The 24,963-nt window shown below is 42.7% G+C and overlaps 16 protein-coding genes across 16 annotated transcripts; 6 read left to right on the top strand and 10 right to left on the bottom strand.

Annotated features, from left to right (window-relative positions):
- The first annotated feature begins 68 nt into the window (after positions 1-68).
- On the top strand, positions 69-1,386 carry V1512DRAFT_260401 (synaptobrevin-domain-containing protein). The gene is made up of 3 exons (XM_066915854.1): positions 69-185; positions 230-351; positions 403-1,386. Exons 1-3 carry the CDS (start codon positions 170-172, stop codon positions 1,054-1,056), a joined length of 792 nt encoding a protein of 263 aa, XP_066772665.1. The 5' UTR covers positions 69-169; the 3' UTR covers positions 1,057-1,386.
- On the bottom strand, positions 1,135-1,935 carry V1512DRAFT_260399 (uncharacterized protein). The gene has a single exon (XM_066915853.1). It carries the CDS (start codon positions 1,883-1,885, stop codon positions 1,226-1,228), a length of 660 nt encoding a protein of 219 aa, XP_066772664.1. The 5' UTR covers positions 1,886-1,935; the 3' UTR covers positions 1,135-1,225.
- Positions 1,936-2,102: 167 nt separating this feature from the next.
- Positions 2,103-3,236, top strand: V1512DRAFT_252268 (serine/threonine protein phosphatase PP1; the record flags this gene model as incomplete). Its single annotated transcript, XM_066914706.1, has 4 exons — positions 2,103-2,294; positions 2,347-2,374; positions 2,406-2,636; positions 2,683-3,236. The coding sequence occupies 4 exons, from the start codon at positions 2,103-2,105 to the stop codon at positions 3,234-3,236; spliced, it is 1,005 nt and encodes a 334-aa protein (XP_066772663.1).
- An 826-nt stretch (positions 3,237-4,062) lies between these two features.
- Positions 4,063-6,016, bottom strand: V1512DRAFT_252267 (uncharacterized protein; the record flags this gene model as incomplete). The annotated part of the gene is made up of 2 exons (XM_066914705.1): positions 4,063-5,346; positions 5,390-6,016. 2 exons carry the CDS (start codon positions 6,014-6,016, stop codon positions 4,063-4,065), a joined length of 1,911 nt encoding a protein of 636 aa, XP_066772662.1.
- A 394-nt stretch (positions 6,017-6,410) lies between these two features.
- V1512DRAFT_205238 (uncharacterized protein) lies at positions 6,411-7,952 on the bottom strand (the record flags this gene model as incomplete). The annotated part of the gene is made up of 1 exon (XM_066913352.1): positions 6,411-7,952. The coding sequence occupies one exon, from the start codon at positions 7,950-7,952 to the stop codon at positions 6,411-6,413; it is 1,542 nt and encodes a 513-aa protein (XP_066772661.1).
- Positions 7,953-8,345: 393 nt separating this feature from the next.
- On the bottom strand, positions 8,346-9,213 carry V1512DRAFT_205002 (inositol phospholipid synthesis and fat-storage-inducing TM-domain-containing protein; the record flags this gene model as incomplete). Its single annotated transcript, XM_066913344.1, has 3 exons — positions 8,346-8,450; positions 8,499-8,576; positions 8,623-9,213. 3 exons carry the CDS (start codon positions 9,211-9,213, stop codon positions 8,346-8,348), a joined length of 774 nt encoding a protein of 257 aa, XP_066772660.1.
- Positions 9,214-9,424: 211 nt separating this feature from the next.
- V1512DRAFT_260392 (SOH1-domain-containing protein) lies at positions 9,425-10,331 on the top strand. Its single transcript, XM_066915852.1, has 3 exons — positions 9,425-9,746; positions 9,796-9,929; positions 9,978-10,331. The coding sequence occupies exons 1-3, from the start codon at positions 9,633-9,635 to the stop codon at positions 10,249-10,251; spliced, it is 522 nt and encodes a 173-aa protein (XP_066772659.1). The 5' UTR covers positions 9,425-9,632; the 3' UTR covers positions 10,252-10,331.
- V1512DRAFT_236165 (Prenylcysteine lyase-domain-containing protein) lies at positions 10,238-12,122 on the bottom strand. Its single transcript, XM_066914111.1, has 5 exons — positions 11,912-12,122; positions 11,577-11,862; positions 11,303-11,531; positions 11,187-11,252; positions 10,238-11,137 (listed from the first exon to the last, which is right to left on the bottom strand). The coding sequence occupies exons 1-5, from the start codon at positions 12,057-12,059 to the stop codon at positions 10,349-10,351; spliced, it is 1,518 nt and encodes a 505-aa protein (XP_066772658.1). The 5' UTR covers positions 12,060-12,122; the 3' UTR covers positions 10,238-10,348.
- A 256-nt stretch (positions 12,123-12,378) lies between these two features.
- V1512DRAFT_260386 (cytochrome c oxidase assembly protein PET191-domain-containing protein) lies at positions 12,379-13,039 on the bottom strand. The gene is made up of 4 exons (XM_066915851.1): positions 12,991-13,039; positions 12,783-12,941; positions 12,711-12,731; positions 12,379-12,660 (listed from the first exon to the last, which is right to left on the bottom strand). Exons 1-4 carry the CDS (start codon positions 12,999-13,001, stop codon positions 12,540-12,542), a joined length of 312 nt encoding a protein of 103 aa, XP_066772657.1. The 5' UTR covers positions 13,002-13,039; the 3' UTR covers positions 12,379-12,539.
- Positions 13,040-13,166: 127 nt separating this feature from the next.
- On the top strand, positions 13,167-14,408 carry V1512DRAFT_275058 (uncharacterized protein). Its single transcript, XM_066917809.1, has 4 exons — positions 13,167-13,437; positions 13,488-13,896; positions 13,940-14,052; positions 14,107-14,408. The coding sequence occupies exons 1-4, from the start codon at positions 13,246-13,248 to the stop codon at positions 14,353-14,355; spliced, it is 963 nt and encodes a 320-aa protein (XP_066772656.1). The 5' UTR covers positions 13,167-13,245; the 3' UTR covers positions 14,356-14,408.
- V1512DRAFT_260381 (uncharacterized protein) lies at positions 14,272-16,834 on the bottom strand. The gene is made up of 4 exons (XM_066915850.1): positions 16,775-16,834; positions 15,934-16,728; positions 15,820-15,885; positions 14,272-15,769 (listed from the first exon to the last, which is right to left on the bottom strand). The coding sequence occupies exons 2-4, from the start codon at positions 16,465-16,467 to the stop codon at positions 14,393-14,395; spliced, it is 1,977 nt and encodes a 658-aa protein (XP_066772655.1). The 5' UTR covers positions 16,468-16,728; positions 16,775-16,834; the 3' UTR covers positions 14,272-14,392.
- On the bottom strand, positions 16,835-18,501 carry V1512DRAFT_260379 (L-Aspartase-like protein). The gene is made up of 2 exons (XM_066915849.1): positions 18,409-18,501; positions 16,835-18,362 (listed from the first exon to the last, which is right to left on the bottom strand). Exons 1-2 carry the CDS (start codon positions 18,458-18,460, stop codon positions 17,017-17,019), a joined length of 1,398 nt encoding a protein of 465 aa, XP_066772654.1. The 5' UTR covers positions 18,461-18,501; the 3' UTR covers positions 16,835-17,016.
- A 110-nt stretch (positions 18,502-18,611) lies between these two features.
- V1512DRAFT_260378 (uncharacterized protein) lies at positions 18,612-19,333 on the top strand. Its single transcript, XM_066915848.1, has one exon. The coding sequence runs from the start codon at positions 18,835-18,837 to the stop codon at positions 19,129-19,131; it is 297 nt and encodes a 98-aa protein (XP_066772653.1). The 5' UTR covers positions 18,612-18,834; the 3' UTR covers positions 19,132-19,333.
- A 176-nt stretch (positions 19,334-19,509) lies between these two features.
- On the bottom strand, positions 19,510-20,272 carry V1512DRAFT_260375 (60S ribosomal protein eL33). The gene is made up of 4 exons (XM_066915847.1): positions 20,135-20,272; positions 20,002-20,079; positions 19,845-19,953; positions 19,510-19,798 (listed from the first exon to the last, which is right to left on the bottom strand). The coding sequence occupies exons 1-4, from the start codon at positions 20,151-20,153 to the stop codon at positions 19,681-19,683; spliced, it is 324 nt and encodes a 107-aa protein (XP_066772652.1). The 5' UTR covers positions 20,154-20,272; the 3' UTR covers positions 19,510-19,680.
- A 742-nt stretch (positions 20,273-21,014) lies between these two features.
- Positions 21,015-22,566, top strand: V1512DRAFT_260373 (voltage-dependent anion channel). The gene is made up of 3 exons (XM_066915846.1): positions 21,015-21,243; positions 21,296-22,163; positions 22,215-22,566. Exons 1-3 carry the CDS (start codon positions 21,164-21,166, stop codon positions 22,437-22,439), a joined length of 1,173 nt encoding a protein of 390 aa, XP_066772651.1. The 5' UTR covers positions 21,015-21,163; the 3' UTR covers positions 22,440-22,566.
- V1512DRAFT_246674 (origin recognition complex subunit 3 N-terminus-domain-containing protein) lies at positions 22,546-24,908 on the bottom strand (the record flags this gene model as incomplete). Its single annotated transcript, XM_066914442.1, has 5 exons — positions 22,546-22,999; positions 23,047-23,609; positions 23,655-23,928; positions 23,979-24,610; positions 24,666-24,908. 5 exons carry the CDS (start codon positions 24,906-24,908, stop codon positions 22,546-22,548), a joined length of 2,166 nt encoding a protein of 721 aa, XP_066772650.1.
- Positions 24,909-24,963: the final 55 nt, after the last annotated feature.

Here is a 24,963-nt window from a genome sequence, read left to right as displayed (position 1 = left end):
GTGATAAGATAATACAATACCCATGTATTTATGTCAGCAGTGGCCAGACCGGACTGGCTCGAGGCCGCGCTTACCTAGTCAGAGATAGAGTAGAGAAGATACGGGTCGACAGTGCACTACACTTGCTTCACTTCGTCTACCTATAAATCTATTTCTTAGATCAACAGCCATGCCAGCGTCAAACTGTATGTATGAAGCAATGTTTATTTAATTGCTCTAATTTTCATAGTCCTCTACGCCTGTGTGGCTCATGGCACAACCGTCTTGACCGACTACGCTCCCATTAGGTCCAATGCTAATGCTGTCGCTGCACTTATTCTTCCCAAGATTCCTGCTGAGGATGAACAGAAGGTAATGTGTAGTGGGTTGCTGTATAGATTAGTACCCAACTAATTACACTAGCTTACTTACATTCACAACAACTGGTTGGTCCACTACATTACAACTGCTGCGTCTGAAACTGTTCCCGACGGCGTCACTTTCCTCGCAATCACGCTCTCGACCGTGCCTCGGCGTGTACCCTTTGCATATCTTCTTGAAGTTCAGCGCAAGTTCAACGAAACATTCACACCAGAACAGATTGGCGAATGTGATCAGCCATACGCCCTTGCGTCCTTTTCTCACACGCTTGGACAGATTATGGCCAAAGCAGATTCGCCTGAAGGCGATCGTGCGACCGCGGTTCGTCAGGAAATTTCACAAGTCCAGGATATTATGCACCAGAATATTGAGCGTGTCATTGACCGCGGCGAACGTATTTCGACATTGGTAGATAAGACCGACAACATGAATCAAGCTGCATTTGCATTTCGCAGACGTTCGACCGCCTTGCGCCGTGAAATGTGGTGGAAGAACAAGCGTCTGGTCGTTTTGATTATTATTGCCCTCATTTTCCTCGTGTATGTTCTCATCGGCTTTGGCTGCGGTCTGCCATCATGGCAGAACTGCACAAGAGGGAACAATAACAACAATGCCGCCAACAATAACGATGCCAATGCTGGTGCTGCTACGGTTAACGCAAACATGAACATGGAAATGTTAAAGTCCAACAATTAAAACCAACTTTTTTTTTGCCAAAACATGCATTGAGATTCTTTTTCTTTCGTGTTTTTATTTATTTTTACCTAGGAGTTATTTGTTGTTTGATTTAATAAGGCTGTATTAACTATCGTCATATAATGAGGTCCAACCATGCCGTACACCAATGAATACAATCATGCAATGCTTACTTTTCGAAAAACTCATCTTCTTCGCTTTCTTCATGCTCATATGCCTTCTCAACTTGAGCCTCGGCCGTAGAACGCGACGGTCTTTCCTGGGAAGGCTGACCAAATGTAAGACTGCCAATGTCGACTGCAGCTTCCTTTACCATTTTCGATACCTCGAGCCACCACTCTCGTCTAAGCTTGTCGGTATTTGATTTTGGTGGCTGTGAACTTGTAGCACTTTTGACTCCGTCGTCGACGTAAAGTGATACATATTTTTTGTCTTTTGGGAATAAGGCAATATATGCTAGTTCTGTCTCTGCCAGTCTTAGATCCTTTTCTAAACGTTTCTTCTCTGTCTTGTCTTCATTTTTTGACAGCATTTTCCTGGCTTTTTCTAATCTCCTTACAGCTTTTCGTCGTTCAAAAAACCTGACTTGTCTATATCTCTGGTCTAATCTTCGATCTGTTTTGTTTTGTTCTGCTCGTTGAAACTCATCTTTCAATGCTCTTAAAGCACGTTCTTGTTCTCGCCTTGCCATTGCAGTAGTATTTTTTGATTCGCCTTTTTCTTGTGCTCTGTTAAGTAGCCGTTCAAGATCACGGATTTTTTTCCGCAAACCAGATAAAGATGACAATGATTCCGCATTTTCGACTTCTTTAAACAATTTCTTTGCCATTTTTGCTTCCAAAAAACGTATCAATTGTACTAGTTTGAAGGAAATTCAAAAATATTCGAGGTCGCATTTAATGCGGCGGAAGCTGGAAGGTGTAAGAGTGTCGGGCTAGGGTTTTAGACGATCACTTGGAGGCGGCGCACATATAATTCATGAAAGCCCCTGGCTCCCTAAACACTCCAAAGTTTTATCACAACACACCCAAATACATCTCTCGATCATGGCCGCTGATCAAAACAGCGCGCCCGAGTTCGACGTGGATTCCATTATTGAACAATTGCTGGAAGTTCGTGGAAGTCGCCCAGGAAGTCACGTTGAACTGCAAGAACAACAGATTAGACTACTCTGTACTCGTGCACGAGAGATTTTTGTTTCTCAGCCTATCCTACTTGAGTTGGAAGCACCTATTAAGGTATAAATTATGTTGTTAAGTTGCTTTATGATGGTTGCTGACCTAATCTTAGATTTGTGGTAGGGTGGGATTCAATGTGCGTACGGACTATTGATTGATCTTTATAAATAGGTGATATCCATGGACAATACTACGATCTTTTAAGGCTCTTTGAATATGGTGGGTTTCCTCCAGAATCGAATTATCTATTTTTGGGTGACTATGTCGATCGAGGGCAGCAGTCCCTGGAAACGATCTGTTTATTGCTCGCGTACAAGATCAAATATCCAGAGAACTTCTTCATTCTCAGAGGTAATCATGAGTCTGCTCAAATCAATCGTATTTACGGATTTTATGACGAATGTACGTACTCTGACTGTTTGTTTTCATTGCACCTAAACGTAGATAGGCAAACGCAGATACAACATCAAACTGTGGAAAACTTTCACTGACTGTTTCAACTGTTTGCCGATTGCTGCTGTAATTGACGAGAAAATTTTTACAATGCATGGCGGTCTGTCACCAGATCTCAACTCATTAGAGCAGATTCGCCGAGTCATGCGCCCGACTGATGTTCCCGACTGTGGACTGCTTTGCGATCTTCTATGGTCCGATCCAGATAAGGAAACTAATGGGTGGAACGAGAACGATCGTGGTGTGTCGTTCACATTTGGAGCGGACATTGTTTCTCGATTTTTGATAAAACACGACCTCGATCTGATTTGTCGAGCACATCAGGTTGTCGAAGACGGGTACGAGTTTTTCTCAAAGCGACAGTTAGTCACGTTATTTTCGGCGCCGAACTACTGCGGCGAGTTTGATAATGCCGGTGCAATGATGTCTGTTGACGAGTCTCTTTTATGTTCGTTCCAGATCCTGAAACCCGCTGAAAAGAAGGTTCGTTACGGTGGCTACTCGGCGCAGGCTACGCCGCCACGTAGCAAACGTAAGGCGATCAAGTAGACGTGATGCTACGGCAAATCATGCCATTCGTTTGGAATTATTTGAAATTTATATTGGAGTCTTTGCTTTCTTTGTTTCATCATGTTAATGATTGGCGGCCGTAGTTTGTGTTATATTGCGATAGATCCAAATAACATTGCGAGTTCCTTCATTCAAAAGTTGCATCGACTATCATTCCAAGTAGCTTTATTTGCATTCTCAGACGATGCAAACAGGCAGCTCTAGCATGACGCATCGTCGTTGGCAGAATGTCGCCAGTGATGCCACGCTCCTTATCAAAACTCAGACACTCACCGTTTGTTGGCCACAAACTCAAGCACATTGTCATTCGCAACTTGAATAAACCCGCATGTTTGCTATACTTGAAATTTCTACCTGTTTATGACCGAATTTCACCCCACTACTCCACCCCCTCCTTGTCCTTAAAAGTTACAGAATCGTTGGTTTAGTCAGAAGTAACAGCATTGACGGCATAATACACAGAACAAAAACTTTTGCCACTTTCAAAACAGAATTCAGAACATCAACATCATCTTCATCGTTTCTCGCACCAGTTGGCAAGTCTCACGGTCTTGAAGTTTGATCCACTTTGCGCATTTCGCGAAATCTACGTTTAACTGTAAATCGTTTTAACTGGCATAGAGTATCGGGCAGCCATAACTTGTGGTTAAACAATATAGCGCTGAATAGTGTCTGTTGACATCAAGCTGACGCGTCGGGAATAACAACACGTATTGCCCAGACAACGTTTATGCACTCGCTGGCTGTACATACTACATCATCAAAACGCAAAGCGCGAAATCAATTAAAAAATATCTTAAAATACTCAAAAAGCGCACAATTCGTCATATCCATCATCGCTCTCTCCTAGCGTTGCTTTAAACTTTTTTCCTGCCCGTGTATAACGCCTATTTACATTCAACTCCCGTAACGACCCATACTCTAACCGTAACGATCTGAGCTCATCCTCCTCGTGCTCTGCATACTGTGTCTCTCTAACTTGCTTAGTCGCAGGTTTTCGCCCCTGTAATGGTGAAAACGTGACGTCGTCTTCGATTGGCTCGTCGTATTCGTCATCACTTGTGGCATAGTCCCATGCTCGCTTTGCTGACACCGCAGTGGCCGGCGTCGATAGTAATTTAAAATGTATTTCTCGCACGCGTATAGCCGATTGCGGTGTCAATTTCCGAACCGAGGAAGGCGGTGGAAGCACGTCTAACAGATTTGAAAGTGCACTGACCGCCTTGCTCGTACCGACCACATTCCGCTTAACTTTCTCTTCACTGCTTTCAAGCACATAGCCATCTTCCGAGTCATCGTCGTCCTCTTCTTGCTCAATCAAAAATTCAGTCCGCCCTGTATTGAGCGGAGTAGCTTCGACCCACTCATCTACTGACTTGTCATATTTCCAACTACTATCTTCGCCATATAGTTCCAGCGAGCGGCTTGTAATGTAATCTCTCCAGGCCAAATTTGACGCACGATTTGTGAACGCAGCTGCAGTGGAGGCCGCAAATTGAGGGACATGCGGCAACAAGCTTTCAACGCATGCCTTCAGTTTTTCAAAATCGCCAGCAAATATAATGCCTAAAGCGTCTCTCAGTTGTGCGTGCAGCCGAGGCTCTGAATTAATAAATTCAGCATTAATATAATCAAATGAAGCCGCGTAAGTGCACAATACTTGCCAAACAATAGTAAATTTTTTCCGCGCTGGGCGAACGACTTTCAAAAGCCGTTTCGTAAGATCAAGTTCAAAAAAGCAACACAGCGTGCATATAAGCATAATTAGTGCGCTATCAACTGCTGCGAAGTTGGCGTCGCTCGTATGTTTGATTTCGCGTCTGCATAGTGCAAATATGGAACATATGATATCCGGTAGAGCAGGATCTGTTGCAAAACTATTGTATATTGGCGACTGCAATAGCAAACCAAAAATCGCCTGAAAATTTTCGTGTGTTATCTGAGCCACCGTGAGATTTGGAACTAAGTATTGTAGCAACAATAGAGGACTCGATTTTACGGCATCGCACAATTTAGTAAACAACTCAAACTGATTTAGTATGGCATCGCCTGATGTCGCTTCTAGTAAACTCCGCAACAGAAATAAACCCTAAGAATTAGCAATAAATCAACGACATAATTTAAAGGTCTACCATATCATACGCTCCAAGATCCGAGCAGTCGATAATTAAGATTGGTAATAGGTTATCACAGATGGCCGCATCTCTAGCCACAAGCGAGACTCCATGCCCAATTGCAATGAATCGTTTGTAATATTTCAGCGCACCCACACCGTCATACCAGTCATCTTCAGAAACACTGCCCATTGTGTACACGACGCACTTGCCGACCTCAATTCCTGATTTCTGCGCCAGCGTCCGGGGTTGCTCATACGCGTGAGCCAGAAAGTGGTGAAAGGCTTGAAATATAGAACGGTAGCATATGTAAATGTCTGTCGGTACTTTGCTTCTTAATGCAATCATCATCGTGTCAGTGCTGTAATCAGTTTGATCTATATGTGAAGCTGTTGGTCCCGATGGCTTACTGTGATGCTGGTGTGACTTTGCAGAATATTTTCTTGTCACTCCAGTCATTACACCAGATTGTCGCGCATTAACATCAATTTGAGAAAATCTACTAAGATCATGACTAGCAGCCAAAGACGGATGCGACTCAACCAGAGTTCGTAGCGAATGCAGTTTCGAGCTGAGTGGTCGCAGCACTCTATGACATCGAGTCGTTGTCCACAGTGGCACTGGTGATGTTTCTAAATTTATCATTTTCTTATCGGCATCTGTTTCTCTTAAATATTTCACGAGATTTACTTCAGACAAAAGTGTTTGTTGATATTGAGCCGCACAATGTTTAAACTCTAATAAATGTAAACAAATACTCGCGTGTTTGGGTGTACCATAGGTGCATTTTTGAAGTTGATTCGCGCGCGTATAGTCTAAGCACCTTTTTATTTAAATCATTGTTCTAAACACTTCACTGCAACCCAACCACCATATATCATTAAAACTGAAATAACGCTGGCTGAAATGCAACTGTACAACGAATAGCGCAACGTGACGCTATCCTTATTCCAAACCATTTCTTCCAATCAACTGCTTTGACAGATAGATGCTTCGCATAGGTGACAAATGAAGAACAATTTATAGGTCGTGATATTAATCAATAAGTGTAAAAACCACCACTGTTTCCTCGCCGTCCACGCCCGCCAAAGCCGGATCCACCGTACGCACCACCACCGCCTCCAAATGGTGATCCGCCGCCACCAAACTGGCCCATGAACTCGGGTGGAATACCGCCAGCACCCCCGCCGCCTCCAAACATCTGAAACAGCACAGACGGATCGATTTCAGCGCCCATGCCGCCGCCGCCGAACCCGTCGCTAGGATCCTGGAGGTCGACACCTGAATCATATCGAGCACGCTTCTGACTGTCTGATAAAACTTCATATGCCTCACCAACGTCTTTGAATTTGTCGTGAGCAGTTGGATTGTCAGGGTTCTTATCCGGATGGTACATCAGCGCCATCTTCCTATAGGCCTTCTTGATCTCAGCATCGTCAGCCGACTTGGAGATACCTAAAATCTTGTAATAGTCTTTCCTTTTGCTCTTTTTCAGCTCGAGCTCAGCTTCACGAATCTCGGCACGAATATTTGAATCAGACGGGTCGGCTTCAAGCGCCTTTTTAAATTCCTGAACTGCTTCTTCCCACCGATCGAGCTGACCCAGTGCTCTAGCTTTTGTTCGTCTGACTTTGACAAAGTCTGGATCAAGCTGCAAAGCGGCCTCGCAATCAATAATGACCTCGTCAAATTTATTCAATTTCATGTTGACAGTTGCGCGGTTTGAGTAGAGTTTTGAGTTAGTGCCCTTATTCAAGGGGTCAATTGATAGAGCCTCTGTATACAGCGTCAATGCTTCTTGCAAATTGCCGCTTTTGAACGCATCGTTACCCTCGGTTTTCTTTTTCTCAAGTTCTCGACTAGCCTTTAATAACTCTCTTGCAAGCTTATGATCAGGATCAACCCGCAGAGCTTCCATAAAATGTGTGATTGCCTTTGCGTTATCGCCTTGTGCGTACAGAACTTTTCCTCTCAAAACCAGAGCATCAGAGTCCTGCTTGTCATCCATTAGAAGATTAACTGCAAGAGTAGCAGCCTGGTCTATATTACCAGCCTCAATCAAGCAGCGACCTTTGAGCAATCTCCACTTTCGTGGGGCCTGAGTGTTGACGCCCAGCAATTTTTCAGCACCAGTGATGGCATGCAGTGCTAGACCTGGATTTCCACCGTTGACCATGACTTCAGCCTGATTCAAATACTGACGCATTTGATAAGCTGGCTGCGCGTCTCCGCTAGAAGCACCTCCAGGTACTTGCGAGAAGACGTTGAGAGCCTCTTCATAATTTCCCAATGAAGTCTGAATCTTGCCTATCCGGATTAAAGTCTTCTGTATATTTGACTCGTACTCCGTGTGGTCCGCTCTACTCAATTCCAGACCCTTCATACTATCTTTTAAAGCCCGTTCAAACATACCAACCTGCATATACGCAATACTCCGGTTACCACGATATATAGGATTCTGAGGATCGGCTTCAATTGCCTGTGAATACATATCTATGGCCTTCCCATAACTTCCAGACTTGAAAAATGAGTTTCCATCTGCCTTGTACTCCTCAGCAGTCTTTCTAGGAGCATCTTCCATATCAAAATCCGCACTCATAGCGTCTGTATGTAAATGGCTGTCGCTTTATATTAGGTGTATATATATTAGCGACAACCCAAAAATTCAGGTAACAAAGAAGAGCAAAAAACAAAAACAAGGCAGATTTAAACTAAACCAGACCAGCTTTGAACAGAGTCTAATTTGAATAATAAATTTCAACTTGAACTGAGGGTCAAGAACTGCAAAATATTTGAAGATTGGTCTTTGCTGGATCGTCCTTATTTTTTTTTGGTGAAGAAACGACCCGAAAACGACGAACCTTCGAGAAACTACAGTACAGATGTGGCTGTGCCAGCAACATATATGTGGCTAGACTAGCCCCTGGTTATTGTGGATGTGCATGCGGCTCATTTATTAACCCCCCACTCAAAATTATATTCCAGGAACACCAATCACTTTCTTTAATGCCTTCACTCGCGGTGCTGCGACATAAACAAAAATCCAGCTAACGATTCCACATAACCAGCCGGTAACCTTCTAATAGTTAGACGGAGTTCTGTGCAAAGGACACGTGACGTGACATACCTTCTCTTTAAATGTGTGAAAGTAGATGCCGGTCATTAATAGCATCCACCACCATAATGCCAATAACGCAAAAACAAGCTTTGATAATCAGCATCGTACTGTGAAACAGTATTTAGAAGTATACCTTAGAGTTATACTGACGAAGAAGAGGACCTCGCTCAACAATGACCGGTAAAATTTCATACCATAGAAACAGACTGGAATGTGTCAACAGAAACGAATGGCCACTGACATCGTGACCACCTTCCCACGCTCCATTCATATGTCTACACCCCAACGATGTCCATGTGTCATGCGTCGGCCTCTCTTCGACCAGGTCGACACTACCAGGGCCATCGGCAAAACACATTCCTCCCGTACGAATAAACACACGATCCATTATTGGTGCTCCAAAAAACCACTGTGTAAAAACAAACCACCATAAAGTCGCAATCAAGTATCTAACCAGCATTTTGGTCGGTGACGAAATTCTTAACCGGATGCCGTTCAGCATATAAGCAATAGTTGTCCAAAACCACCCATTCTTCACAAACACCTGATTGAAAACATTCCGCTTCGACGAAAAATAGTTGTCTGGCTGTGATACTAATGATACAAGACTGCCCAAACATATTGTAACCGGATACAGTATGAATATGATCAACTCTTCAAATGAGAATACTCCATATACGAATTTGCTTCTATATGCCGGTGGTGGAGTCGAAGATGGTGCCATGTCTCCTGATTCTATAACTGCTTCTATGTCTTCTGTTCTTTCTTGTGTATTGTCTTCTGAATCCACAGATGAAGTCGTTTGATTCTGGTCCACCTGTCGATCAGCATCGGATATTTGTTGGGAATTTTCGGAAATGGCGCTCTGCTCCATTATTTTTCCACTTAAAAAACACGAGATTTCCCCTCGAATTATCTACAATTTCTAACGAATCCCGTATTAAATGTGTATAGTACTCAACGTCTCTAAACTATGGATCACGAAGAGAGAGTGCGAATAGTTTACTGGTACTAATGAGCCGCAGCATGTCAATATCATCACTCCCATACTCTTACTAAGTAAATCTTCATTTATAGACTCGAACCTGGTCGGCTGTATCGGATTCACTTTCAAATGTCATAGAGCAAAGAAACTTGCCTGGAATGCAAAATCAGTCGACGGTAGAACAAGATCCTACACTTGCTTTCCAGCCTCCATCGGATGGATCAGATCAGCAAGTAGAAACAATTCCTTCAAGATTTGAAGTTGAACTCGAGGTTTGTTTTATTTGAATTGTGAACCAAACCTGCTGTTAACGATGGTCAGTTTGTTCAATGTTTGGCGAATCCTCAATATGTCAACTTTCTGGCTCAGAATAATTACTTTGAAGATGAACATTTTATAAAGTACCTGGAATATTTAGAGTATTGGAGGAAACCAGAATTTGTCAAGTATCTAGTGTATGCGCTATTTCTACTTATAAATATCATTGTTAATATACTCCGCAGTTATCCAAACTGTTTACATGTGTTGACCTTACTTCGTCAACCTTTATTTCGTCAACAGGTTCGTCATGCCGACGTCGCTCAGCTGCTGATGGACGACATGTATGCAAAGTGGTTAAGGGTTGGAAATTATCAAATTGTAGAGAAGGAGGACTCTTTATCTGCCGGGGAAGAAGATGTGACGCAAGAAACCAATGGAATAGCTCAACAGAATGGTTATGTCAAGACTGAAAACGGCACAGAAAAATGTGCTGAAGAAAACGGAATGACATTCTAGTCTGATGGCGGTCTTACAGATGTGCTATTATCTAACATGTCTTGAATACTCCTGAATAAACCTGCATTTAACTCCATGTACGCACATATTCCAATAGCTAAGGCACAGAAATCACAGTGTTGTTGTTCGATCCCACAATCATGGCAGCAACATTTGCACCAGCAAGACTAGCTGTCTCCATTGTGCTGATGAACTGCTCAATACCGTTCAAATACCAAATCCCGTCCTCATCGAGTTTCCAATCTGTAAACTTGGCAACCGGATCGAGCTTCGGATACGGCTTCCACGTTTTTTCGTACACCCAGCCAAATTCGGCACCAGGAAGAAAAATGAGCTGCAAAAATGATGGAGTAATCTTGGAGGGCGAGAATATCTTGTAGACGTACTCTTTGGTCTCGGGAATATAGCGAATGATTGAGATTGAGTTGAAAATCGGAGGCATATGCGACCCCTTTTCCTCATCAGCAGGTAGCGTCGTGAGTAGCATAGTTGGCACTGTAGCGCTGTTTGGCAGTCCAAAATAAGTCGGAGACAGTCGTTTAGTGGAAGTAAATAATGTCACATACAAAGTCATGTACGGCACCTCAGGTATATTGAACAGTGATCCACCAATGCCGGTCTGGTGGTACGGAGATGCGATGATAATCTGATCAAATACTTCCGCATCTTCAGCATCGTTCACACGTAACTCCCATTTGCCCGCATCCGAGGACGAACGAAGTATTTCAGTAACAGTGGTCTGTAAGCGAACTGTGGCACTCGATTTCTGCAACATGGCGTCAAATATTCTCCAATTACCACCTTCAACGTTAAGACCCTCGTCAGCCGCCAAACAAACCACAGCCTCCAAAGCTTGCACTTTCTTGACATTTTGCGCATAGTTCACCTTTGACTATAAGCTCTTCCGGTCTCTCTACACCTACTAATCCACTTACCCTAGTTGCAGCCTGGACAATCTGATCAACGAACAGTTCGCTAATCCCCTTTTCAGTAAAGTAGTTCTAGAGAGGGGGGTTAGACTAATTTTACTATTTCATTACCGAATACACACGTATGCCGTTTCATCCGTCAGATTGACAAGACCGTATCGGTTGCTGATCTCGGTCAAGTTCTGAAACGGGAAATTGCTTTCTTCGTAATATTTCAAAAACGAACCCAGCGTTTGTTTAGCAAGCCGTCGAGCCTTAATAGGAGCTGTCCCATATTGGTACAACATCTTTGCAATACTTTTCCATGACGACTCTGACGATGCTGAGAATACAAAACTCTTTCCATCCCATCTATACGTGTAAGCATTAAAATGGCAGTCAAAGCAGATATCTCACATCCCAAAAGAATCTTCAACTGAAATGTCGTCTTGCTTCTTCACCCGACCAAGTTCTGAGCTTCGCACAGTCAACCCAAGATCTTTTGCGGCGGCCATCAGATTTAAGTTCTCTTTGACAAAAATACTTGCACCTAACTCTACCGGCCAACTGGGATCATCATGAACATTGACTGTAGTGGATCGACCGCCGATGTACTTGTTCTTCTCAAACACAGTGATATCGTACGCATTGTCAGAATACCTTTGAAGGTAGTAAGCAGCAGACGCCCCTCCTGCTCCGGCACCTTAACCGTTGTTAATACACTCATAGCCACTAATTTAAAATTTGTTCACCAATAATTGCAATACGCTCCTTGGTCGATAATGGGGCCACAGGCTTTGAATCGACTTGGAATACTTGCTGAGTTTGGGCTTTGACGATGCTGATCGCGCCACTGATAGCATAAAGCCAGACAAATAAAGCGTTCAGATTACAAATCATGACGATCAAGAATTGTTTCTCTAAAACAAAGTGTAAACTGCCACCACTATGCGTCGTCGCAATTTGTTCTGACGATGCAACTTTCGTTGGGATATGAATCACACCAAATTAAGCGAAACCTTATGTAGAACTTACTTGCATTTTGAGTTTAGACATCCTTTCTAGTATTTATTTGCAGACAATTAGAAATATTTTCTTTGAATTATATGCCTTGGTTGTTTACTAAATTTGCAAAAATATATGCAGTTATTGTAAGCCAGCTTGACAAATCAGCTTGGCAAATCATTTAATAGTAAGTAGAATGCGATAAGTATAAAAAATTCGTTCATTTTTATATACAAGAGCTAATCCATAACCATGCACCGGATACTAAGAAAATAGTGCGTAGTGCATCTCACGATCAATTAACAGCCTACCTCCAAAAAAATATACACCTAGGTTTCACCATTCATGTGCTTGCTGAACAGAACTTAAGTTGCGTTATATCAATTTGTTCACTTTCTCAAGTTCGGTGTCCAGATCATAGTCACCGGTTGATAACCGCTCGAAATCATCATCGTAAATACCCGTTGACAGAGGTCCGTTACCTCTAAATCGCCGTCTAAACACAATTAGCAACCTTGTTTACTACCAACATCACACAGGCAATACCTCATATCCATGATTCCTCGTCTGTGGACACGTTAGTCGGCTTCATATTAATTCTAAATATTATGAACACACCTGCACTGAGCATATCCTCTCATCCGAGCTAAACACTGTGGCGGCAAGTTCTTGCGTAGCTCTGGATCCTTCAAGCATTCTGTCGGAGTGTGGCGGTCAATCAGCACACATGGAGACCTCTGAAGGCAAAGAGCCAGTCCAGTTCTAACGTCTTTGCAGCTATACTTAGTAAAAAACTATTTTATATAGTTTAACTAGCTTGAAATACCTTGACGGCATGTTTTTACAAATCCCGGGGAAACCTGTATATATTACGAATAGCTGAAATTTACGCCGAAATCTCTCGACATGAATTACCCGGTTAAAAGCTTTTGCTACTTAAGGTTAAGGTTGCAAACTTTAAAGTCTGCCTACCGCTAGAGTTCCACCTCCTGATAACGCACTAGTGATATCGTACGTACGGTTCCACGACCGATGCAGAGGATATAGAGCGCCAGAAAAAGAGTGAGTGGTTAAGTGCGCAATGAAGACTTTAGATTGTGAGTCAATTGCGTTGGAATGGGGTCTTGTCAAGTCACTGTTCAATCGTGAGCTGGGATTGTTTGATTTTTATCTCTCTAGCTATCCTTACACCAGCGCGTTAGTAGGAACTGTGACATTGATGGTAATAACATTTGTGAGCTGTCACACTGGTAAGAAAAACGACTTTACATTGGTTAGTTAAACATTGCATTAATAAAGAATATTGAAAATAACAGTCAGTAGATTGATAAACTATGGCCTAGCATTACATTGTTAACATCTGCCTCTTACACTTTGCATTCTTACCTGACTGAGCGGTTGTCGATACGCTTACTAATTTTGTTACCAATTCAGACATTTTGGGCATATCATCTTGCCGAGCTGTTTGCCCGCAGGGGGGGCTACACTGGTGTCGAAGACCACAGATGGACAAAGGTGAAAGCCGGCATGAACAATGACCCAATTCTCTTATTTTTATTCAGCATTGCATTTGTTAGTGTGTATCAACCTTTAATGATTATGAACAATGCTATGCCTGAACTGCTATTATGGGAAGCTGGCAATTCTCCGCTCCGACTCGGCGACTGGTTTTTCATTGCGCTTCAAGCTGGCTTAGTAGGATTGGAATACTATATTGATTATATTAGTCAATGTAAGCATTTTTTTTTTTACTTTAAGTTTACTAAGTGGCGTAGCTTATCAAGTTGCTAAGGCGAGATATAAGAATGATGGCACAATTACATATGGATACACGAAAGCAGAACTGGAACGGGGATTCTGCACCAAAGGACTTTATGCATACTCTCGGGTATGTCTAATCTATCAGTGATGATAATTTCAAGTCGCTTACGTTGTTTTACAGCACCCTAACTTTTTTGCCGAACAGACGATCTGGATCGGGCTATATGCCTGGGGAGCTTACATCAGTGGGCAATATCTGAATTATTCTTTAATCGGTCCCGCTGTTTTCTTTCTCTTTGTTGTGAGCTCAGCGACTTTCACCGAAAGTATATCAGCAGAAAAGTATCCAAGCTTCAAGTCGTACATGAACCAGACGACGTGTTTGATTCCATTGCCATATTGTAAGTATAAAGAGCCAAAGGGCGAATAACATGCATATGTCAATTGTATTAGAGCAACAATAAATTTTAATGAAAAATGCCCTTTATTGCTGACATGCTTACTCTGTGTTTTTTCTTTTTGTCTGTTGCCGTATTTCCCATTGACAAAAACGACGTTACCGGAGGTTGAGGCCGAGCCGGTTGTAACAGACTGTCAATCCTTGACGTCCCATTTCCAGACTTTTGCAAAACACGACGACCACTTCGCGGAGACGTTTCTCGGTGAATTATTCTAGCAGCTGGTTGATTTTCGGACATGTTACGCTGGCTCGGATGCAGTCGTGGCGGCTCACCGTAAATTTGCATTCCGTAGTCTGTAACACCACCACTGTTGCTTGTATTCACCGGTTTGTATGAAGAACTGTTGCGATTTTCCGTCTCTTGAAACGACCGACGCCTGTCTGAGCTCTGAGCTGCTTGTCGATAATGTGAATCAGAAATGGAAAACAGCTGTGAAAGAGGCGGTAATGACATTCTTGACGTGCGATGTTGCTTGTTCAGCTGTGATTCTTGTTCGCCTTCTGCAAAGCTTCTTGTATCTGATTCGTGTGAAGCCCGACTGAAACTAATGTCTGCAAGTGAACTTGTACCTGCATGAGAAGGTGAATTAGAACTAACTTCACCAATCGAAACGGGAACCGATCGCCGAGGAGTGTCTACCATTGAAAACGAGTCAACTTCCCCGCGGCCACCAAACGGGTGCGATAACGATGGTGGACTGCGACGAGAAACACCTGCAAACTCAAACTCGGATTTCTCTGACATCTGCGGAGACGGCAGGGCAGCTCTGCTATTTGAAGAAAAATTTGGCATTGACGCTCGAGCAGACTGTTGACTCTCGGTAATGGTCTCCATTGTCAGGTTATTTTTTGCTAATTGCTTTTCTTTCTTGGTCCCTTTTAAGCGTCGATGTAGCTTTCCGGTGGTCCCTTTCACAGGCTGATGTGAATAATCATCGTTGACGTTGTCGATCGGTTGAACTTTTTGCGACAAATTTTGATGAGCATCGTTAGCATCTTGGCCAAAAATAGGCGGTCTGGTATCTGCTGTAGCTTCGTCGATGTTTTGATTTTCAATTCGCAACGGGGAACTATGCGAGTCGTCACTGACAGACTTTTCCTTACTGGTAGCATGCTCCCCATCTCTCACCAACGGCTCAATGGAGTTCGCTTTTTTGAAAAAGTTGATTTTGAACTTACGCCCCTGCATCGCTTTCTTCCGCATGACTTTGCTAAATCGTAATGCCCTAGCGGATTTCACGTCAGCTGGTATCAGACCGGTTGCGACTCTCGTGAGCTGTGATACGTCATGTTCAAGACTCCAAAAGCACTGAACACTCATGTTGACACCAACCATTAAATCCAGCATCTTGAGCGCTACCTGCGACAATGAAAGCCACCCAATCTAAACCGAGTTAGTGCGCCATTCAAAACTGAATGAAGAATGCAATTTACTTTGGCATCTGGCATATGTTTTCTGTCTAACGTCGATATCGTATTTTCTTGTAAATACGCCGAACACTGATAAAGTCAGTAAAGAGTGCTGTTCCATATCAAACCCAGCATCACCTTCAGGTTTTCTTTGCCAACTATCTCCCACTCTCTATGCCAAGGGTCTCTGAACACAAATTTTGACTTTCCAGTATACGGATCGCAGTGCAGTTTCAAGTCCGTTTCCCATACAAACTCGCCATTCTCTACTACAGAGACATGGATTTCGCTTTCGCCATGTTGTCTTCGAATATGCATAATCGGCACAAGCGAGCTGTTGTTTCGCGAGTCGTACACGTCTTGCGACTGTGTGTCATCGTTCAAACCGCTATGTCCCTGCGTCTCAAGCTCATTGTCATACTCATGAACTAGCACAACAATAGAAAACGAGTTGTCTGAGTCTTCGTCGTCCGAACTGTCTGGTTTCGGCCTGATTGAATCAGCTGGGTGCTGAGTTTTCATCGTGAGAACGCGTATATAATAACTCGGACCAACTGGGACATTTAAATACTTTGCACTCGGATTTGTGCTTAAATAATAATCTGATTTGCCACTCCGGAAGATATGGTATCTGAGTGAGTCGGGACTCACGGGCTGTGCTTGTTCTGCCATGGCACGGTTGAATATTTTCGCGAAAAGAAATCGCTTTATACACTAGTACGTTTATATATAGAAGATAGTCCCCCCTAATCTGTCCAGCCAATTTTACCCTGAGTTTGGAGGTTGACGTACGTGCCAAGGAGTTTAGTGAAGTCCAAAGTTCCGAAGCTGTGCTCAGTATGAGACACATGGCGTAAGTCGGAGCTAATCTTAAACAGGCTACTGACGTGTGTAAAGTTCAGAAATTTCCTAATGTGCTCTAGAATTCAGACTCTAGAATTCAGTCTCATTTGCCATATGGTAATAAAATAGTTAATACCTTCATTAGAACAAAGTGGTAAGTACTTAAATAACTATTTAAATTTGTTTATTTGTTCAATGAGTAGAGCTGTCTGATTAGAATAGTTCTTGCTCAGGGGTCTGTTCTATATTAAGGTTCAGGAGTAATTTCTGACGGAGTGTACGTCGATTTATTTTTTAAGATCCCAATAATATTTTTGTCCTTCACGTATTCTGATTTCTGCAATGAACTTTTTACTAATGTGACTAACAGCTACCTTCTTACAAAATGGCCCTGAGACGCTGGATCTGGTCGATAACAGCGCTCTTCGCAGTGCCACCAATTGCATTTCGTCTTTCGACACTCTTCTCATAATCGAACACCTCAGCACGAATATCTTCGCCGAATCGAGAGTCAACACTCTGGAGCTCTTCCAAGCTCAGTTTGTCAATTCCACCAACGGACTTGACTTCAGCTAGTCTGACAACGGCACCTGAGATATGGTGAGTCTCTCTAAATGGGACTCCCTTACGGACAAGATAATCGGCCAAGTCGGTAGCAAGCATATCGGGTGTAAGAGCTGCCAACATTTTTTCCTTGTTGACTTCAAGGGTAGACAAGACGCCTGTTGCAATCTGAATAGAATGAGACACGGTTGTGAGAACATCAAATAAAGGCTCCTTGTCTTCCTGCAAGTCTTTGTCATAAGTAGATGGGACTGACTTCAATGTCATCAAAAAACCGGCCAATCCGCCGAAAACACGCCCAGACTTGCCTCGAAGAAGTTCCAAACTATCTGGGTTCTTCTTCTGAGGCATCAGACTGCTACCGGTAGAATAAGCATCTGCAAGGTTAATGAACCCGAATTCTGCCGTAGAGTAAATAATCATGTCTTCGGAAAATCTGGACAAATGGTTCATGAACAGAGTGCCCCAGAACATGGTCTCGACAACGAAATCGCGGTCAGAAACGGCGGTCAGCGAGTTTGGCACTAGACCTTGGAAGCCTAAACCCTCAGCAAGAAACTCTCTGTCAATGCCGTAAGGGTGTCCAGCAAGAGCTCCACACCCAAGAGGAGAAAGATTGACTCGTTCAATTAACTGCTCGAGTCTTTGGAGGTCAGAAGATAGATAAGTAGCATACGATAAAAGCCAATGCGACCATCGGATAGGCTGTGCGCGCTGCAAATGGGTGTACCCTGGCATCAGCACATCAATCTCAACTTCAGCACGAGACACAAAAACAGAAATCAGTTCTTTCAGAATAGTCTTGATCTCTCCGAGTTGTTCACGAACATATATCCGCATGTCGGTCGCGACCTGGTCGTTTCGGCTTCGACCGGTGTGAACCTTGCCGGCAATGTGCTGTCCAATAATTTCTCCAAGCCGGCGCTCATTCGCGGTGTGAATGTCTTCATCGTCTGGCTTTTCAACGAACGAGTCTGTTTCCCACTCGGTCAAAATAAGAGCAAGACCTCTGTGAATTTCAGAAAGCTCTGGATCAGTCAACAGTCCAAGCTTATGGAGTCCGGCAGTATAGACTCTAGTTCCTTCAAGATCCGCCGCATACATCTTCTTGTCATACGGAAACGAGGCATTGTATAGAGCCATCAATGGGTCCATTCCACCTTAATTATTAGTGTCTGTCAATTACACTCAGCAAGCCTATTATACCGGTAAATCTGCCACCCCATAAAGACTTCAAATCTTTCTTTTCTCCTGACATAGTTTTACTTAGTTAAATATAGTATAAATATGTAATTTATCTGATAACTCTATGCTACAAATTTTTGTTCAATCGCAAATTCTTAAATAACAAGGGTATTGTACCTTAATTTTAGTATATCCTGGATCCAAAAAGTGTCACTCGGAGTACATTTGAAGTTCCCGCTGACAAGTTCTAGTTGGCCTTCACGATACGTACACCATTTCATATTACAATTTACTATTAAAAAATCTGTTATATACTGGATCATTATAACTACAAAGCAGGTAGTAATTTTACATATTGATTGTATTCAGAAGGTGTTGAATCTTGACAGAGTACTCCAATCACTGAACGCCATCAAATTGAAATCATCATATATATTCCTTACACAGATGTCAACGGTTGCTTCACACACCGGATTCGAAATCCTTTCACTTTACCGTTCTTTGCTACGGAACGCAAAGAACTTTGAAGCTTACAACTTTCGCGAATACGCCATCCGGCGGACAAAAGATGCATTCCGTCAGCACATGTCAGAAACAGACCCCGAGATAATTAGCAGTTATCTGTTGGAAGCTCACCAACAGCTTGCTTTACTTCAAAGGCAAACTGTCATCAGTCAAATGTATAAGTTCGATAAGGTCGTTATTGAAGGCGCGACAAAGAAGAATGCTGCCCACTCCTCATGAAGATGCAGTCACTGAATTACTTTCTAATAAAATCTGCATTTTTATGACATCAGAATTGGAAAATTTAGTTTTGTGATGCTAACGTCTTCTATTTGACGTCAATATGTTTCTCACATCTTTGTATCATCTATCGGCGCAAGCTCCATTTATTTAATGTCAATGTATATAGTGTATAGTCACTCAATTTGAGAAATGCGATTCATATTACGTAGTCGGTTGTCTAGTTTTATTGGATTCTTACTTTCCTTTGCTAACCATTTTTGTGACTCTGCAGCCAACAGCATCGAATCCTTCTCTGTAGCTAGATGTTGGCATGATGAATCATTGGATCATGACAGATAGTTAGGTCAAGGCAAAGACATTACAAAATCGTTGGCATCTGTGATTCTTCAACCGATACGAATAAAGTCATAGTCGTTACAAGTGTATTTAATATAATACAAAAGTGAAACAATGTTGATAGGCCTTATTAGACTATGAATGGCCACATTATTTCCTCCCTAATCCAGTTTTATCCATAAACACACCGCTAACTGCACTACTTCTTATTTAAATGTTTGAAGGGTACAGCATGATTCGAACGCTTGCACCGAAAGTCTTAGGTGGAAGGTTTGACCGGAAAGATGCCCGGACAAGACCATTGTTTCCATGCGCGCGAGAAATTTTTCTGTTTCAATCAGTAAACAATCAAGTTATGAAACGAGTTAACATACCCCCATATAACTCTGATCTTAGATCCCTTGATCTCCTTCTTGGCTCTGTAGACATAGGCAACACGCTTACCGAAATAGAACTTAGCATCAGCGGTGGAAGAAACACCCTCTGCAATAATGTTAAAAACCTCTCATTACTCTTATTCCGCAAACATACCAATCTGGACAATGGAAACACCGGGGTGGCTGTTTCTCTTACCACGGGTGTGAGCAATGTGCTTTCCCTTAACGTAAACTAGATTCACTGTCAGTAAATTAATCGTATAAATAATATTCCATCAGTGGCATACGTCTGTGTGTTGCCGGCATTTCTATTGGTGTGGATTTCCAAAGAGGACAAGTGTTGGAAATGTGAATGTATGGTTAATATTGACAGCCTTCAATGTTCACGATTGAATCAACGACACTTTGATGGTTTGTCGACGGTGTTGCAGCAAACCTCACAATCAAGCCGCACAATAATGTGGTGCGTGACTGTTTACAGGGCTTTGACCTACTGTAGGGCTATAATAAAAGCAAAAAAAAAATCTGCGTTAGGGTTATACAAAACCCCTGAATGCGATTCACTATATAAGGACTTGGGACATCCGGCCTTTAGTGTTTTCTTTTTTCTTTTTTGACGACGTACTTCAGTAAGATCCCCCCTATATGCTTTGCCATTCTTAGGCAGTATCGCTTTTGTTTTATTGGTTGCTAACTTCCTCTACAGTAGGATCATTTCTATAGGTAACGTCTTTCTTTGAATTCTTCAAAGAAGCCATTGAATCCAACTTGGTTGATGAGTTATGCGCCTTCATGCCCTAGAGTGAGGCTTGTTTTTTCCAATAAAGTGCTTTGAGTTACTCCATCTGCTGTCTCTTTTGAGTTGCTTTTGGAAAACTTGAATGTCACTTGGGTTCTTTTTGCATTTTGCAACTTGTTTGCAGATGCAGGAGAATATTCGATGATCTCAACCTGGGAATCTATATCTCTCCGGAGGAAAGATCTTGGGCGGGCATGAATGGTAGTCTGACAAGTTTTGATTCTTTTTATTTTGCTGTTTTTGATACCTTTGATCTTTTGCTTCTGGTTGTTTGCTGTATATGATCGAAATAAAAAGTACTCTAGCATGCCTTTCTAAATGCGCGTAGTAAGATTAAAGTCTGAGAAAAATATTTTTGAGCCGTGTATGGTGCGGCTAAGCTGGGGAGTTCGGAGCTATCGGGCACTAAGCTGGAGGTGGAGTAGGGTGTAAATGTGCTAAAACCTGAAGTGTGCCCAAGATATAGTGCCATGAGCTAATCATTTTCATCGTGCTGATTGACATATGGCTTAGAAGAATGGCTAAGTTTGCTCTGGAATCAAAATGGAGCGTCATGAAGAAGAGCTTACTGTATAAAATCAAGTATTTTTCCCCAGCGTATGCACTCAAAAATTAGAACACTTCAATTTTTTCACTGACAATGTTTAAGATGGTATGGCATGGTTATGTCTACGGGTATATCGGCTTCGATACTGGCATCCTTTTCCTATCCTACACATTGGTTACGAAAAGTTGCCTTGACTTACTGGGCTTGTGCAATAACATGGTTTGTTCTGTTTTCTGCCATCAGTGGTCTTAGGTATTTGCTATATCGTCAGACGTCTCAACGAATATTACAGAATCCTACGCAGTCACTGTATTGGGCTTGTATTCCTATGGCGTTATCATCAATTATCGCATCAACTAACGCCATATTTGGCAAAGGCGCGGTTTGGGCATGCTATGCTCTATGGTGGATAACGTTTGCATTATCATTGTTGCTTGCTTGGGGTATGGTGTTTTACACGTACGTCAAACACTCCCATACTGAAATTGAAACACTGAATGCGGTAATAATTCTTCCAGTCGTTACGCCGGTTGTGCATTCAACCACTGCGGCATCGCTCGTCCGGCATCTGCCGTTATCATGGCAGGCACATATGATTGTCATGTCTATGTTGCTTTTAGGAAATGGATTTCTGCTCGCATACCTTTACATGGCTGTATATGTCTGGCGCTTGCTTACTAGGAATATGCCTTCTCGCGAAAATAGCATCAGCTGCTTTCTGCCTATTGGCCCGTGCTGTCAATGTGCATTTGGCCTTCTTCTAACGTCTCAAAACGTGGAAAGCTATTTTGACCGGAAAGGATTGTATCCGACGTTGAAGGAATTTCCTGTTCTTTCTTACGTTGCAATCGCAGCTGCATTATTTTTGGTCGGGTTTGGCACTTTTTGGCTTTTCATTGCTTGCGTAGCTTGCTTATACTATCGTCCTCGACGATTCGGTATAGGCTGGTGGGGTCTTGGGTTCCCAATAGTATGTATCTGGCTTTACTGGCGCGAGTTTAATGAGCTAACAAGCATGAAGGGTACTTATGCGGTTGCGACCTATGAACTGGGTCGCATGCTGGATTCCACTGCTTTTAAGGTCGTCTCTTGCATAGTCGGAACGATAGTTGCCGTTTTGTCGTTATGCCTCACTTTTGTAACCTTCTACTTCGCGCTGATCAACGAGCAGGTGTTCATAATTATAGAAGAGATCATAGACTCTGATATCGAGGCATGTTTGGACAACAGCGAGAAGACAGAATAAAAAACTTGCATTTATGGGGCTTTGGCATAGGATTTCATCATGGCGTTAAATCATCTTTGGCTTTTTTTGACTTGCATATAGTGACTGATTGTATCTGCAAACATGTCTATAAAGCATTCCAAACCAATTTCTGGAGCACTCCAAGAGCATTGCTTCCTCTCGTCGTAGACGTCGGTCTCACAAATCCCAGATACTTGAGCTCGTTTACAGTCTGATAAAACCACGCGAGAGTCTGCTTAACTGATATGCCTTCGCCTTCAATATCGTTCGCGCTGCTGTTGGCGGCAAATGCTTGGTGAAACGCGTTCCAGAAATCGTAAATATTAATCAAGGCGCCAGAGTCCTTGTAGAGAGAATACGCGGTAGATATCAAAGGCTGGGTGCTTAGTGAAGTCGTGCTGGTTTCGCCACTGGGCACGCCGAGGTAGTCTATCGGTCGCATTAGTGCTGTGTGTATCAGCTTTCTGTAATCTGGAGTAAAAGCAATTGTAGCGATATTGGCGTCGTTCAGCACAAAAAGCTCGTGAAACGTCAATTTATCATATGGAGTTAAAGTATTACTGTGACTGTCAGAATAAATCCGCATAGCTTTGAAGAAGTCAAATACCTAAAATAAATTCTCACACTGTCATATACAAGAGGAATACTTTTCATGTATTCAGGCGCGGAAAGATCCCAACGTGCCGTCAGTTTTCGCACATGTGAATCTTCGTCAAAATGCGATGCGATTTCTTCGGCCAAGCGTGTCATTGTAGCTCTGCTAGCTCCATTTGTGATTTGTGCAAGTAGTTCACGCAGAAACACGCTTGTGCCCAACTCGCCAGATAGAGCGTCAGGATACATGTCGATCCGAGTTTTCTTGACTGTACATGTGCTTAAAACAGTTTGCAGCACTTCAAGCAACTTGAGTGCATCTTTAATGCCGGCCATGTATTCGTCAAACTTGGCCCGACAGCTGTTGACAAACACGATAATATGCTCGGGCTCTTCCAGTAAGTTTTTAAGAAAATCATTGTCAGCAGTCGTAGTCGCGATTTGTTTTGAAAAAAAAGCTCTAAACGACGGAATGGCGCGAAGTGCAGTGGCATGCTCGGTGGAAAACTTTACTGAATCTAAGGATTTCAAGAACACGCTTAGTGGATCCGCAAAAAAGTAAGCCATGTATGAATACTTTCTAATGTTAGCATGTTAGACACCTTCGCAAAATCAACTTACTCGGATCGGTAATGTAAACGTTTCTAAGTTTTTGGCGTAAGAGTTGTACCGGCTCAAGCACTTCTTATACAATGCCGGTCCAATTGCAAAGTTGATTGTGTCAGGTAAGATCACCTCATCGAGAAGTCTTGTCAGACTTCCGTCCGCAATTGAGACATCGAATAACTCGACTTCCATCGCTCGTAATGTTCGTTTTGGTATTTTGGTGTTAAAAATTAGTAGCGAGGTAGCAACACCAAACAATAGGACGAGCGGTAGACGGTTTCTGTAAGTACTGCAGTCAAAAGTTAGTAACTTCTTGCAGCGTACACGTGCAAGTCATACTAAAGCATTTTGATTGTATCCTGTAATACTGATCCGACAGCCCCATCCGCGTCCTGGATGATGACCACTAATTTCCTGATTGTTGATTGACTGTTGTACCAGTCCAACAAAATATCAAGATCGTAACCAGGCCGTTTGTCCCCTCTGCCAGTGATCCCAGACTGATCGTCATCAATTTGCTCCCGGTTTGTCAATTGCCATATAATTGACTTCAGCACGTCTTTCAAATTTGACAAAGTAGTAAATGATATGACTGCTGTAGCCACTGATAAAGTACCCCGAGTCTTTGTATCTGATTCGATCCGTTTGCGCAGGTTTGCAAACAGTCGCGTATGATCTGAAATGTTGGATCCCACCAGAATGAGACCGGCTGGCAGCAATGGAAAAATGCTGGAATCATAGTCCGGCGTATTTATGACGTAGTTAGTCACATTCGTTATTGTACTGTCATATGCGGAGTCGAGGATGTTGTCCATGGATGTTTGAAGAGTTGTTACTGTGCTTTGATACAGATTCCACCTGTCTTTTGTTTGATCTTCATGCTCTATAAAACCTTGATCCGGTAAAATGAATGGTATTTTTTTCTTTTGGCTTCTGTGACTTTGGTCGGTTTTGGTAACGAAATAGCATGTCTATGTCTCGATTAGCACTCTCAACTAATTATCTAACTAGTGTGTTATTCCTCACTTTATGTGCATTTGTATCCGAGACCAGCTCATTAGTAAGTTCAATATTTAAATCCTCATCATCAAAGTCACTCTCTTCATCTTCCGACAACTGTTGTGCGTCCCCATCAAAAGATTCCTGAACTAGAGTAATGTCCCCTTCAGGTTCAGACATATACTCTTCGAACTCAGACTCTACCGAGTCCTCTCTATCAATCGTGCCAGGTGATCTAATAAACTCAAAATCTGGAATTTCTGTATCCATAGTTTGTATCTCTGCTATGCTTTCATTGCAACTTCGGGGTGGAATCGAAGGACAT

This window comes from Lipomyces arxii (genome assembly GCF_038497795.1).
Source record: "Lipomyces arxii strain Phaff 12-163 unplaced genomic scaffold V1512scaffold_4, whole genome shotgun sequence".
NCBI classification, from domain to species: Eukaryota; Fungi; Ascomycota; class Lipomycetes; order Lipomycetales; family Lipomycetaceae; genus Lipomyces; species Lipomyces arxii.
Note: the sequence above shows the minus strand (reverse complement) of the source record. Positions and strands in the feature narration are given on the sequence as shown.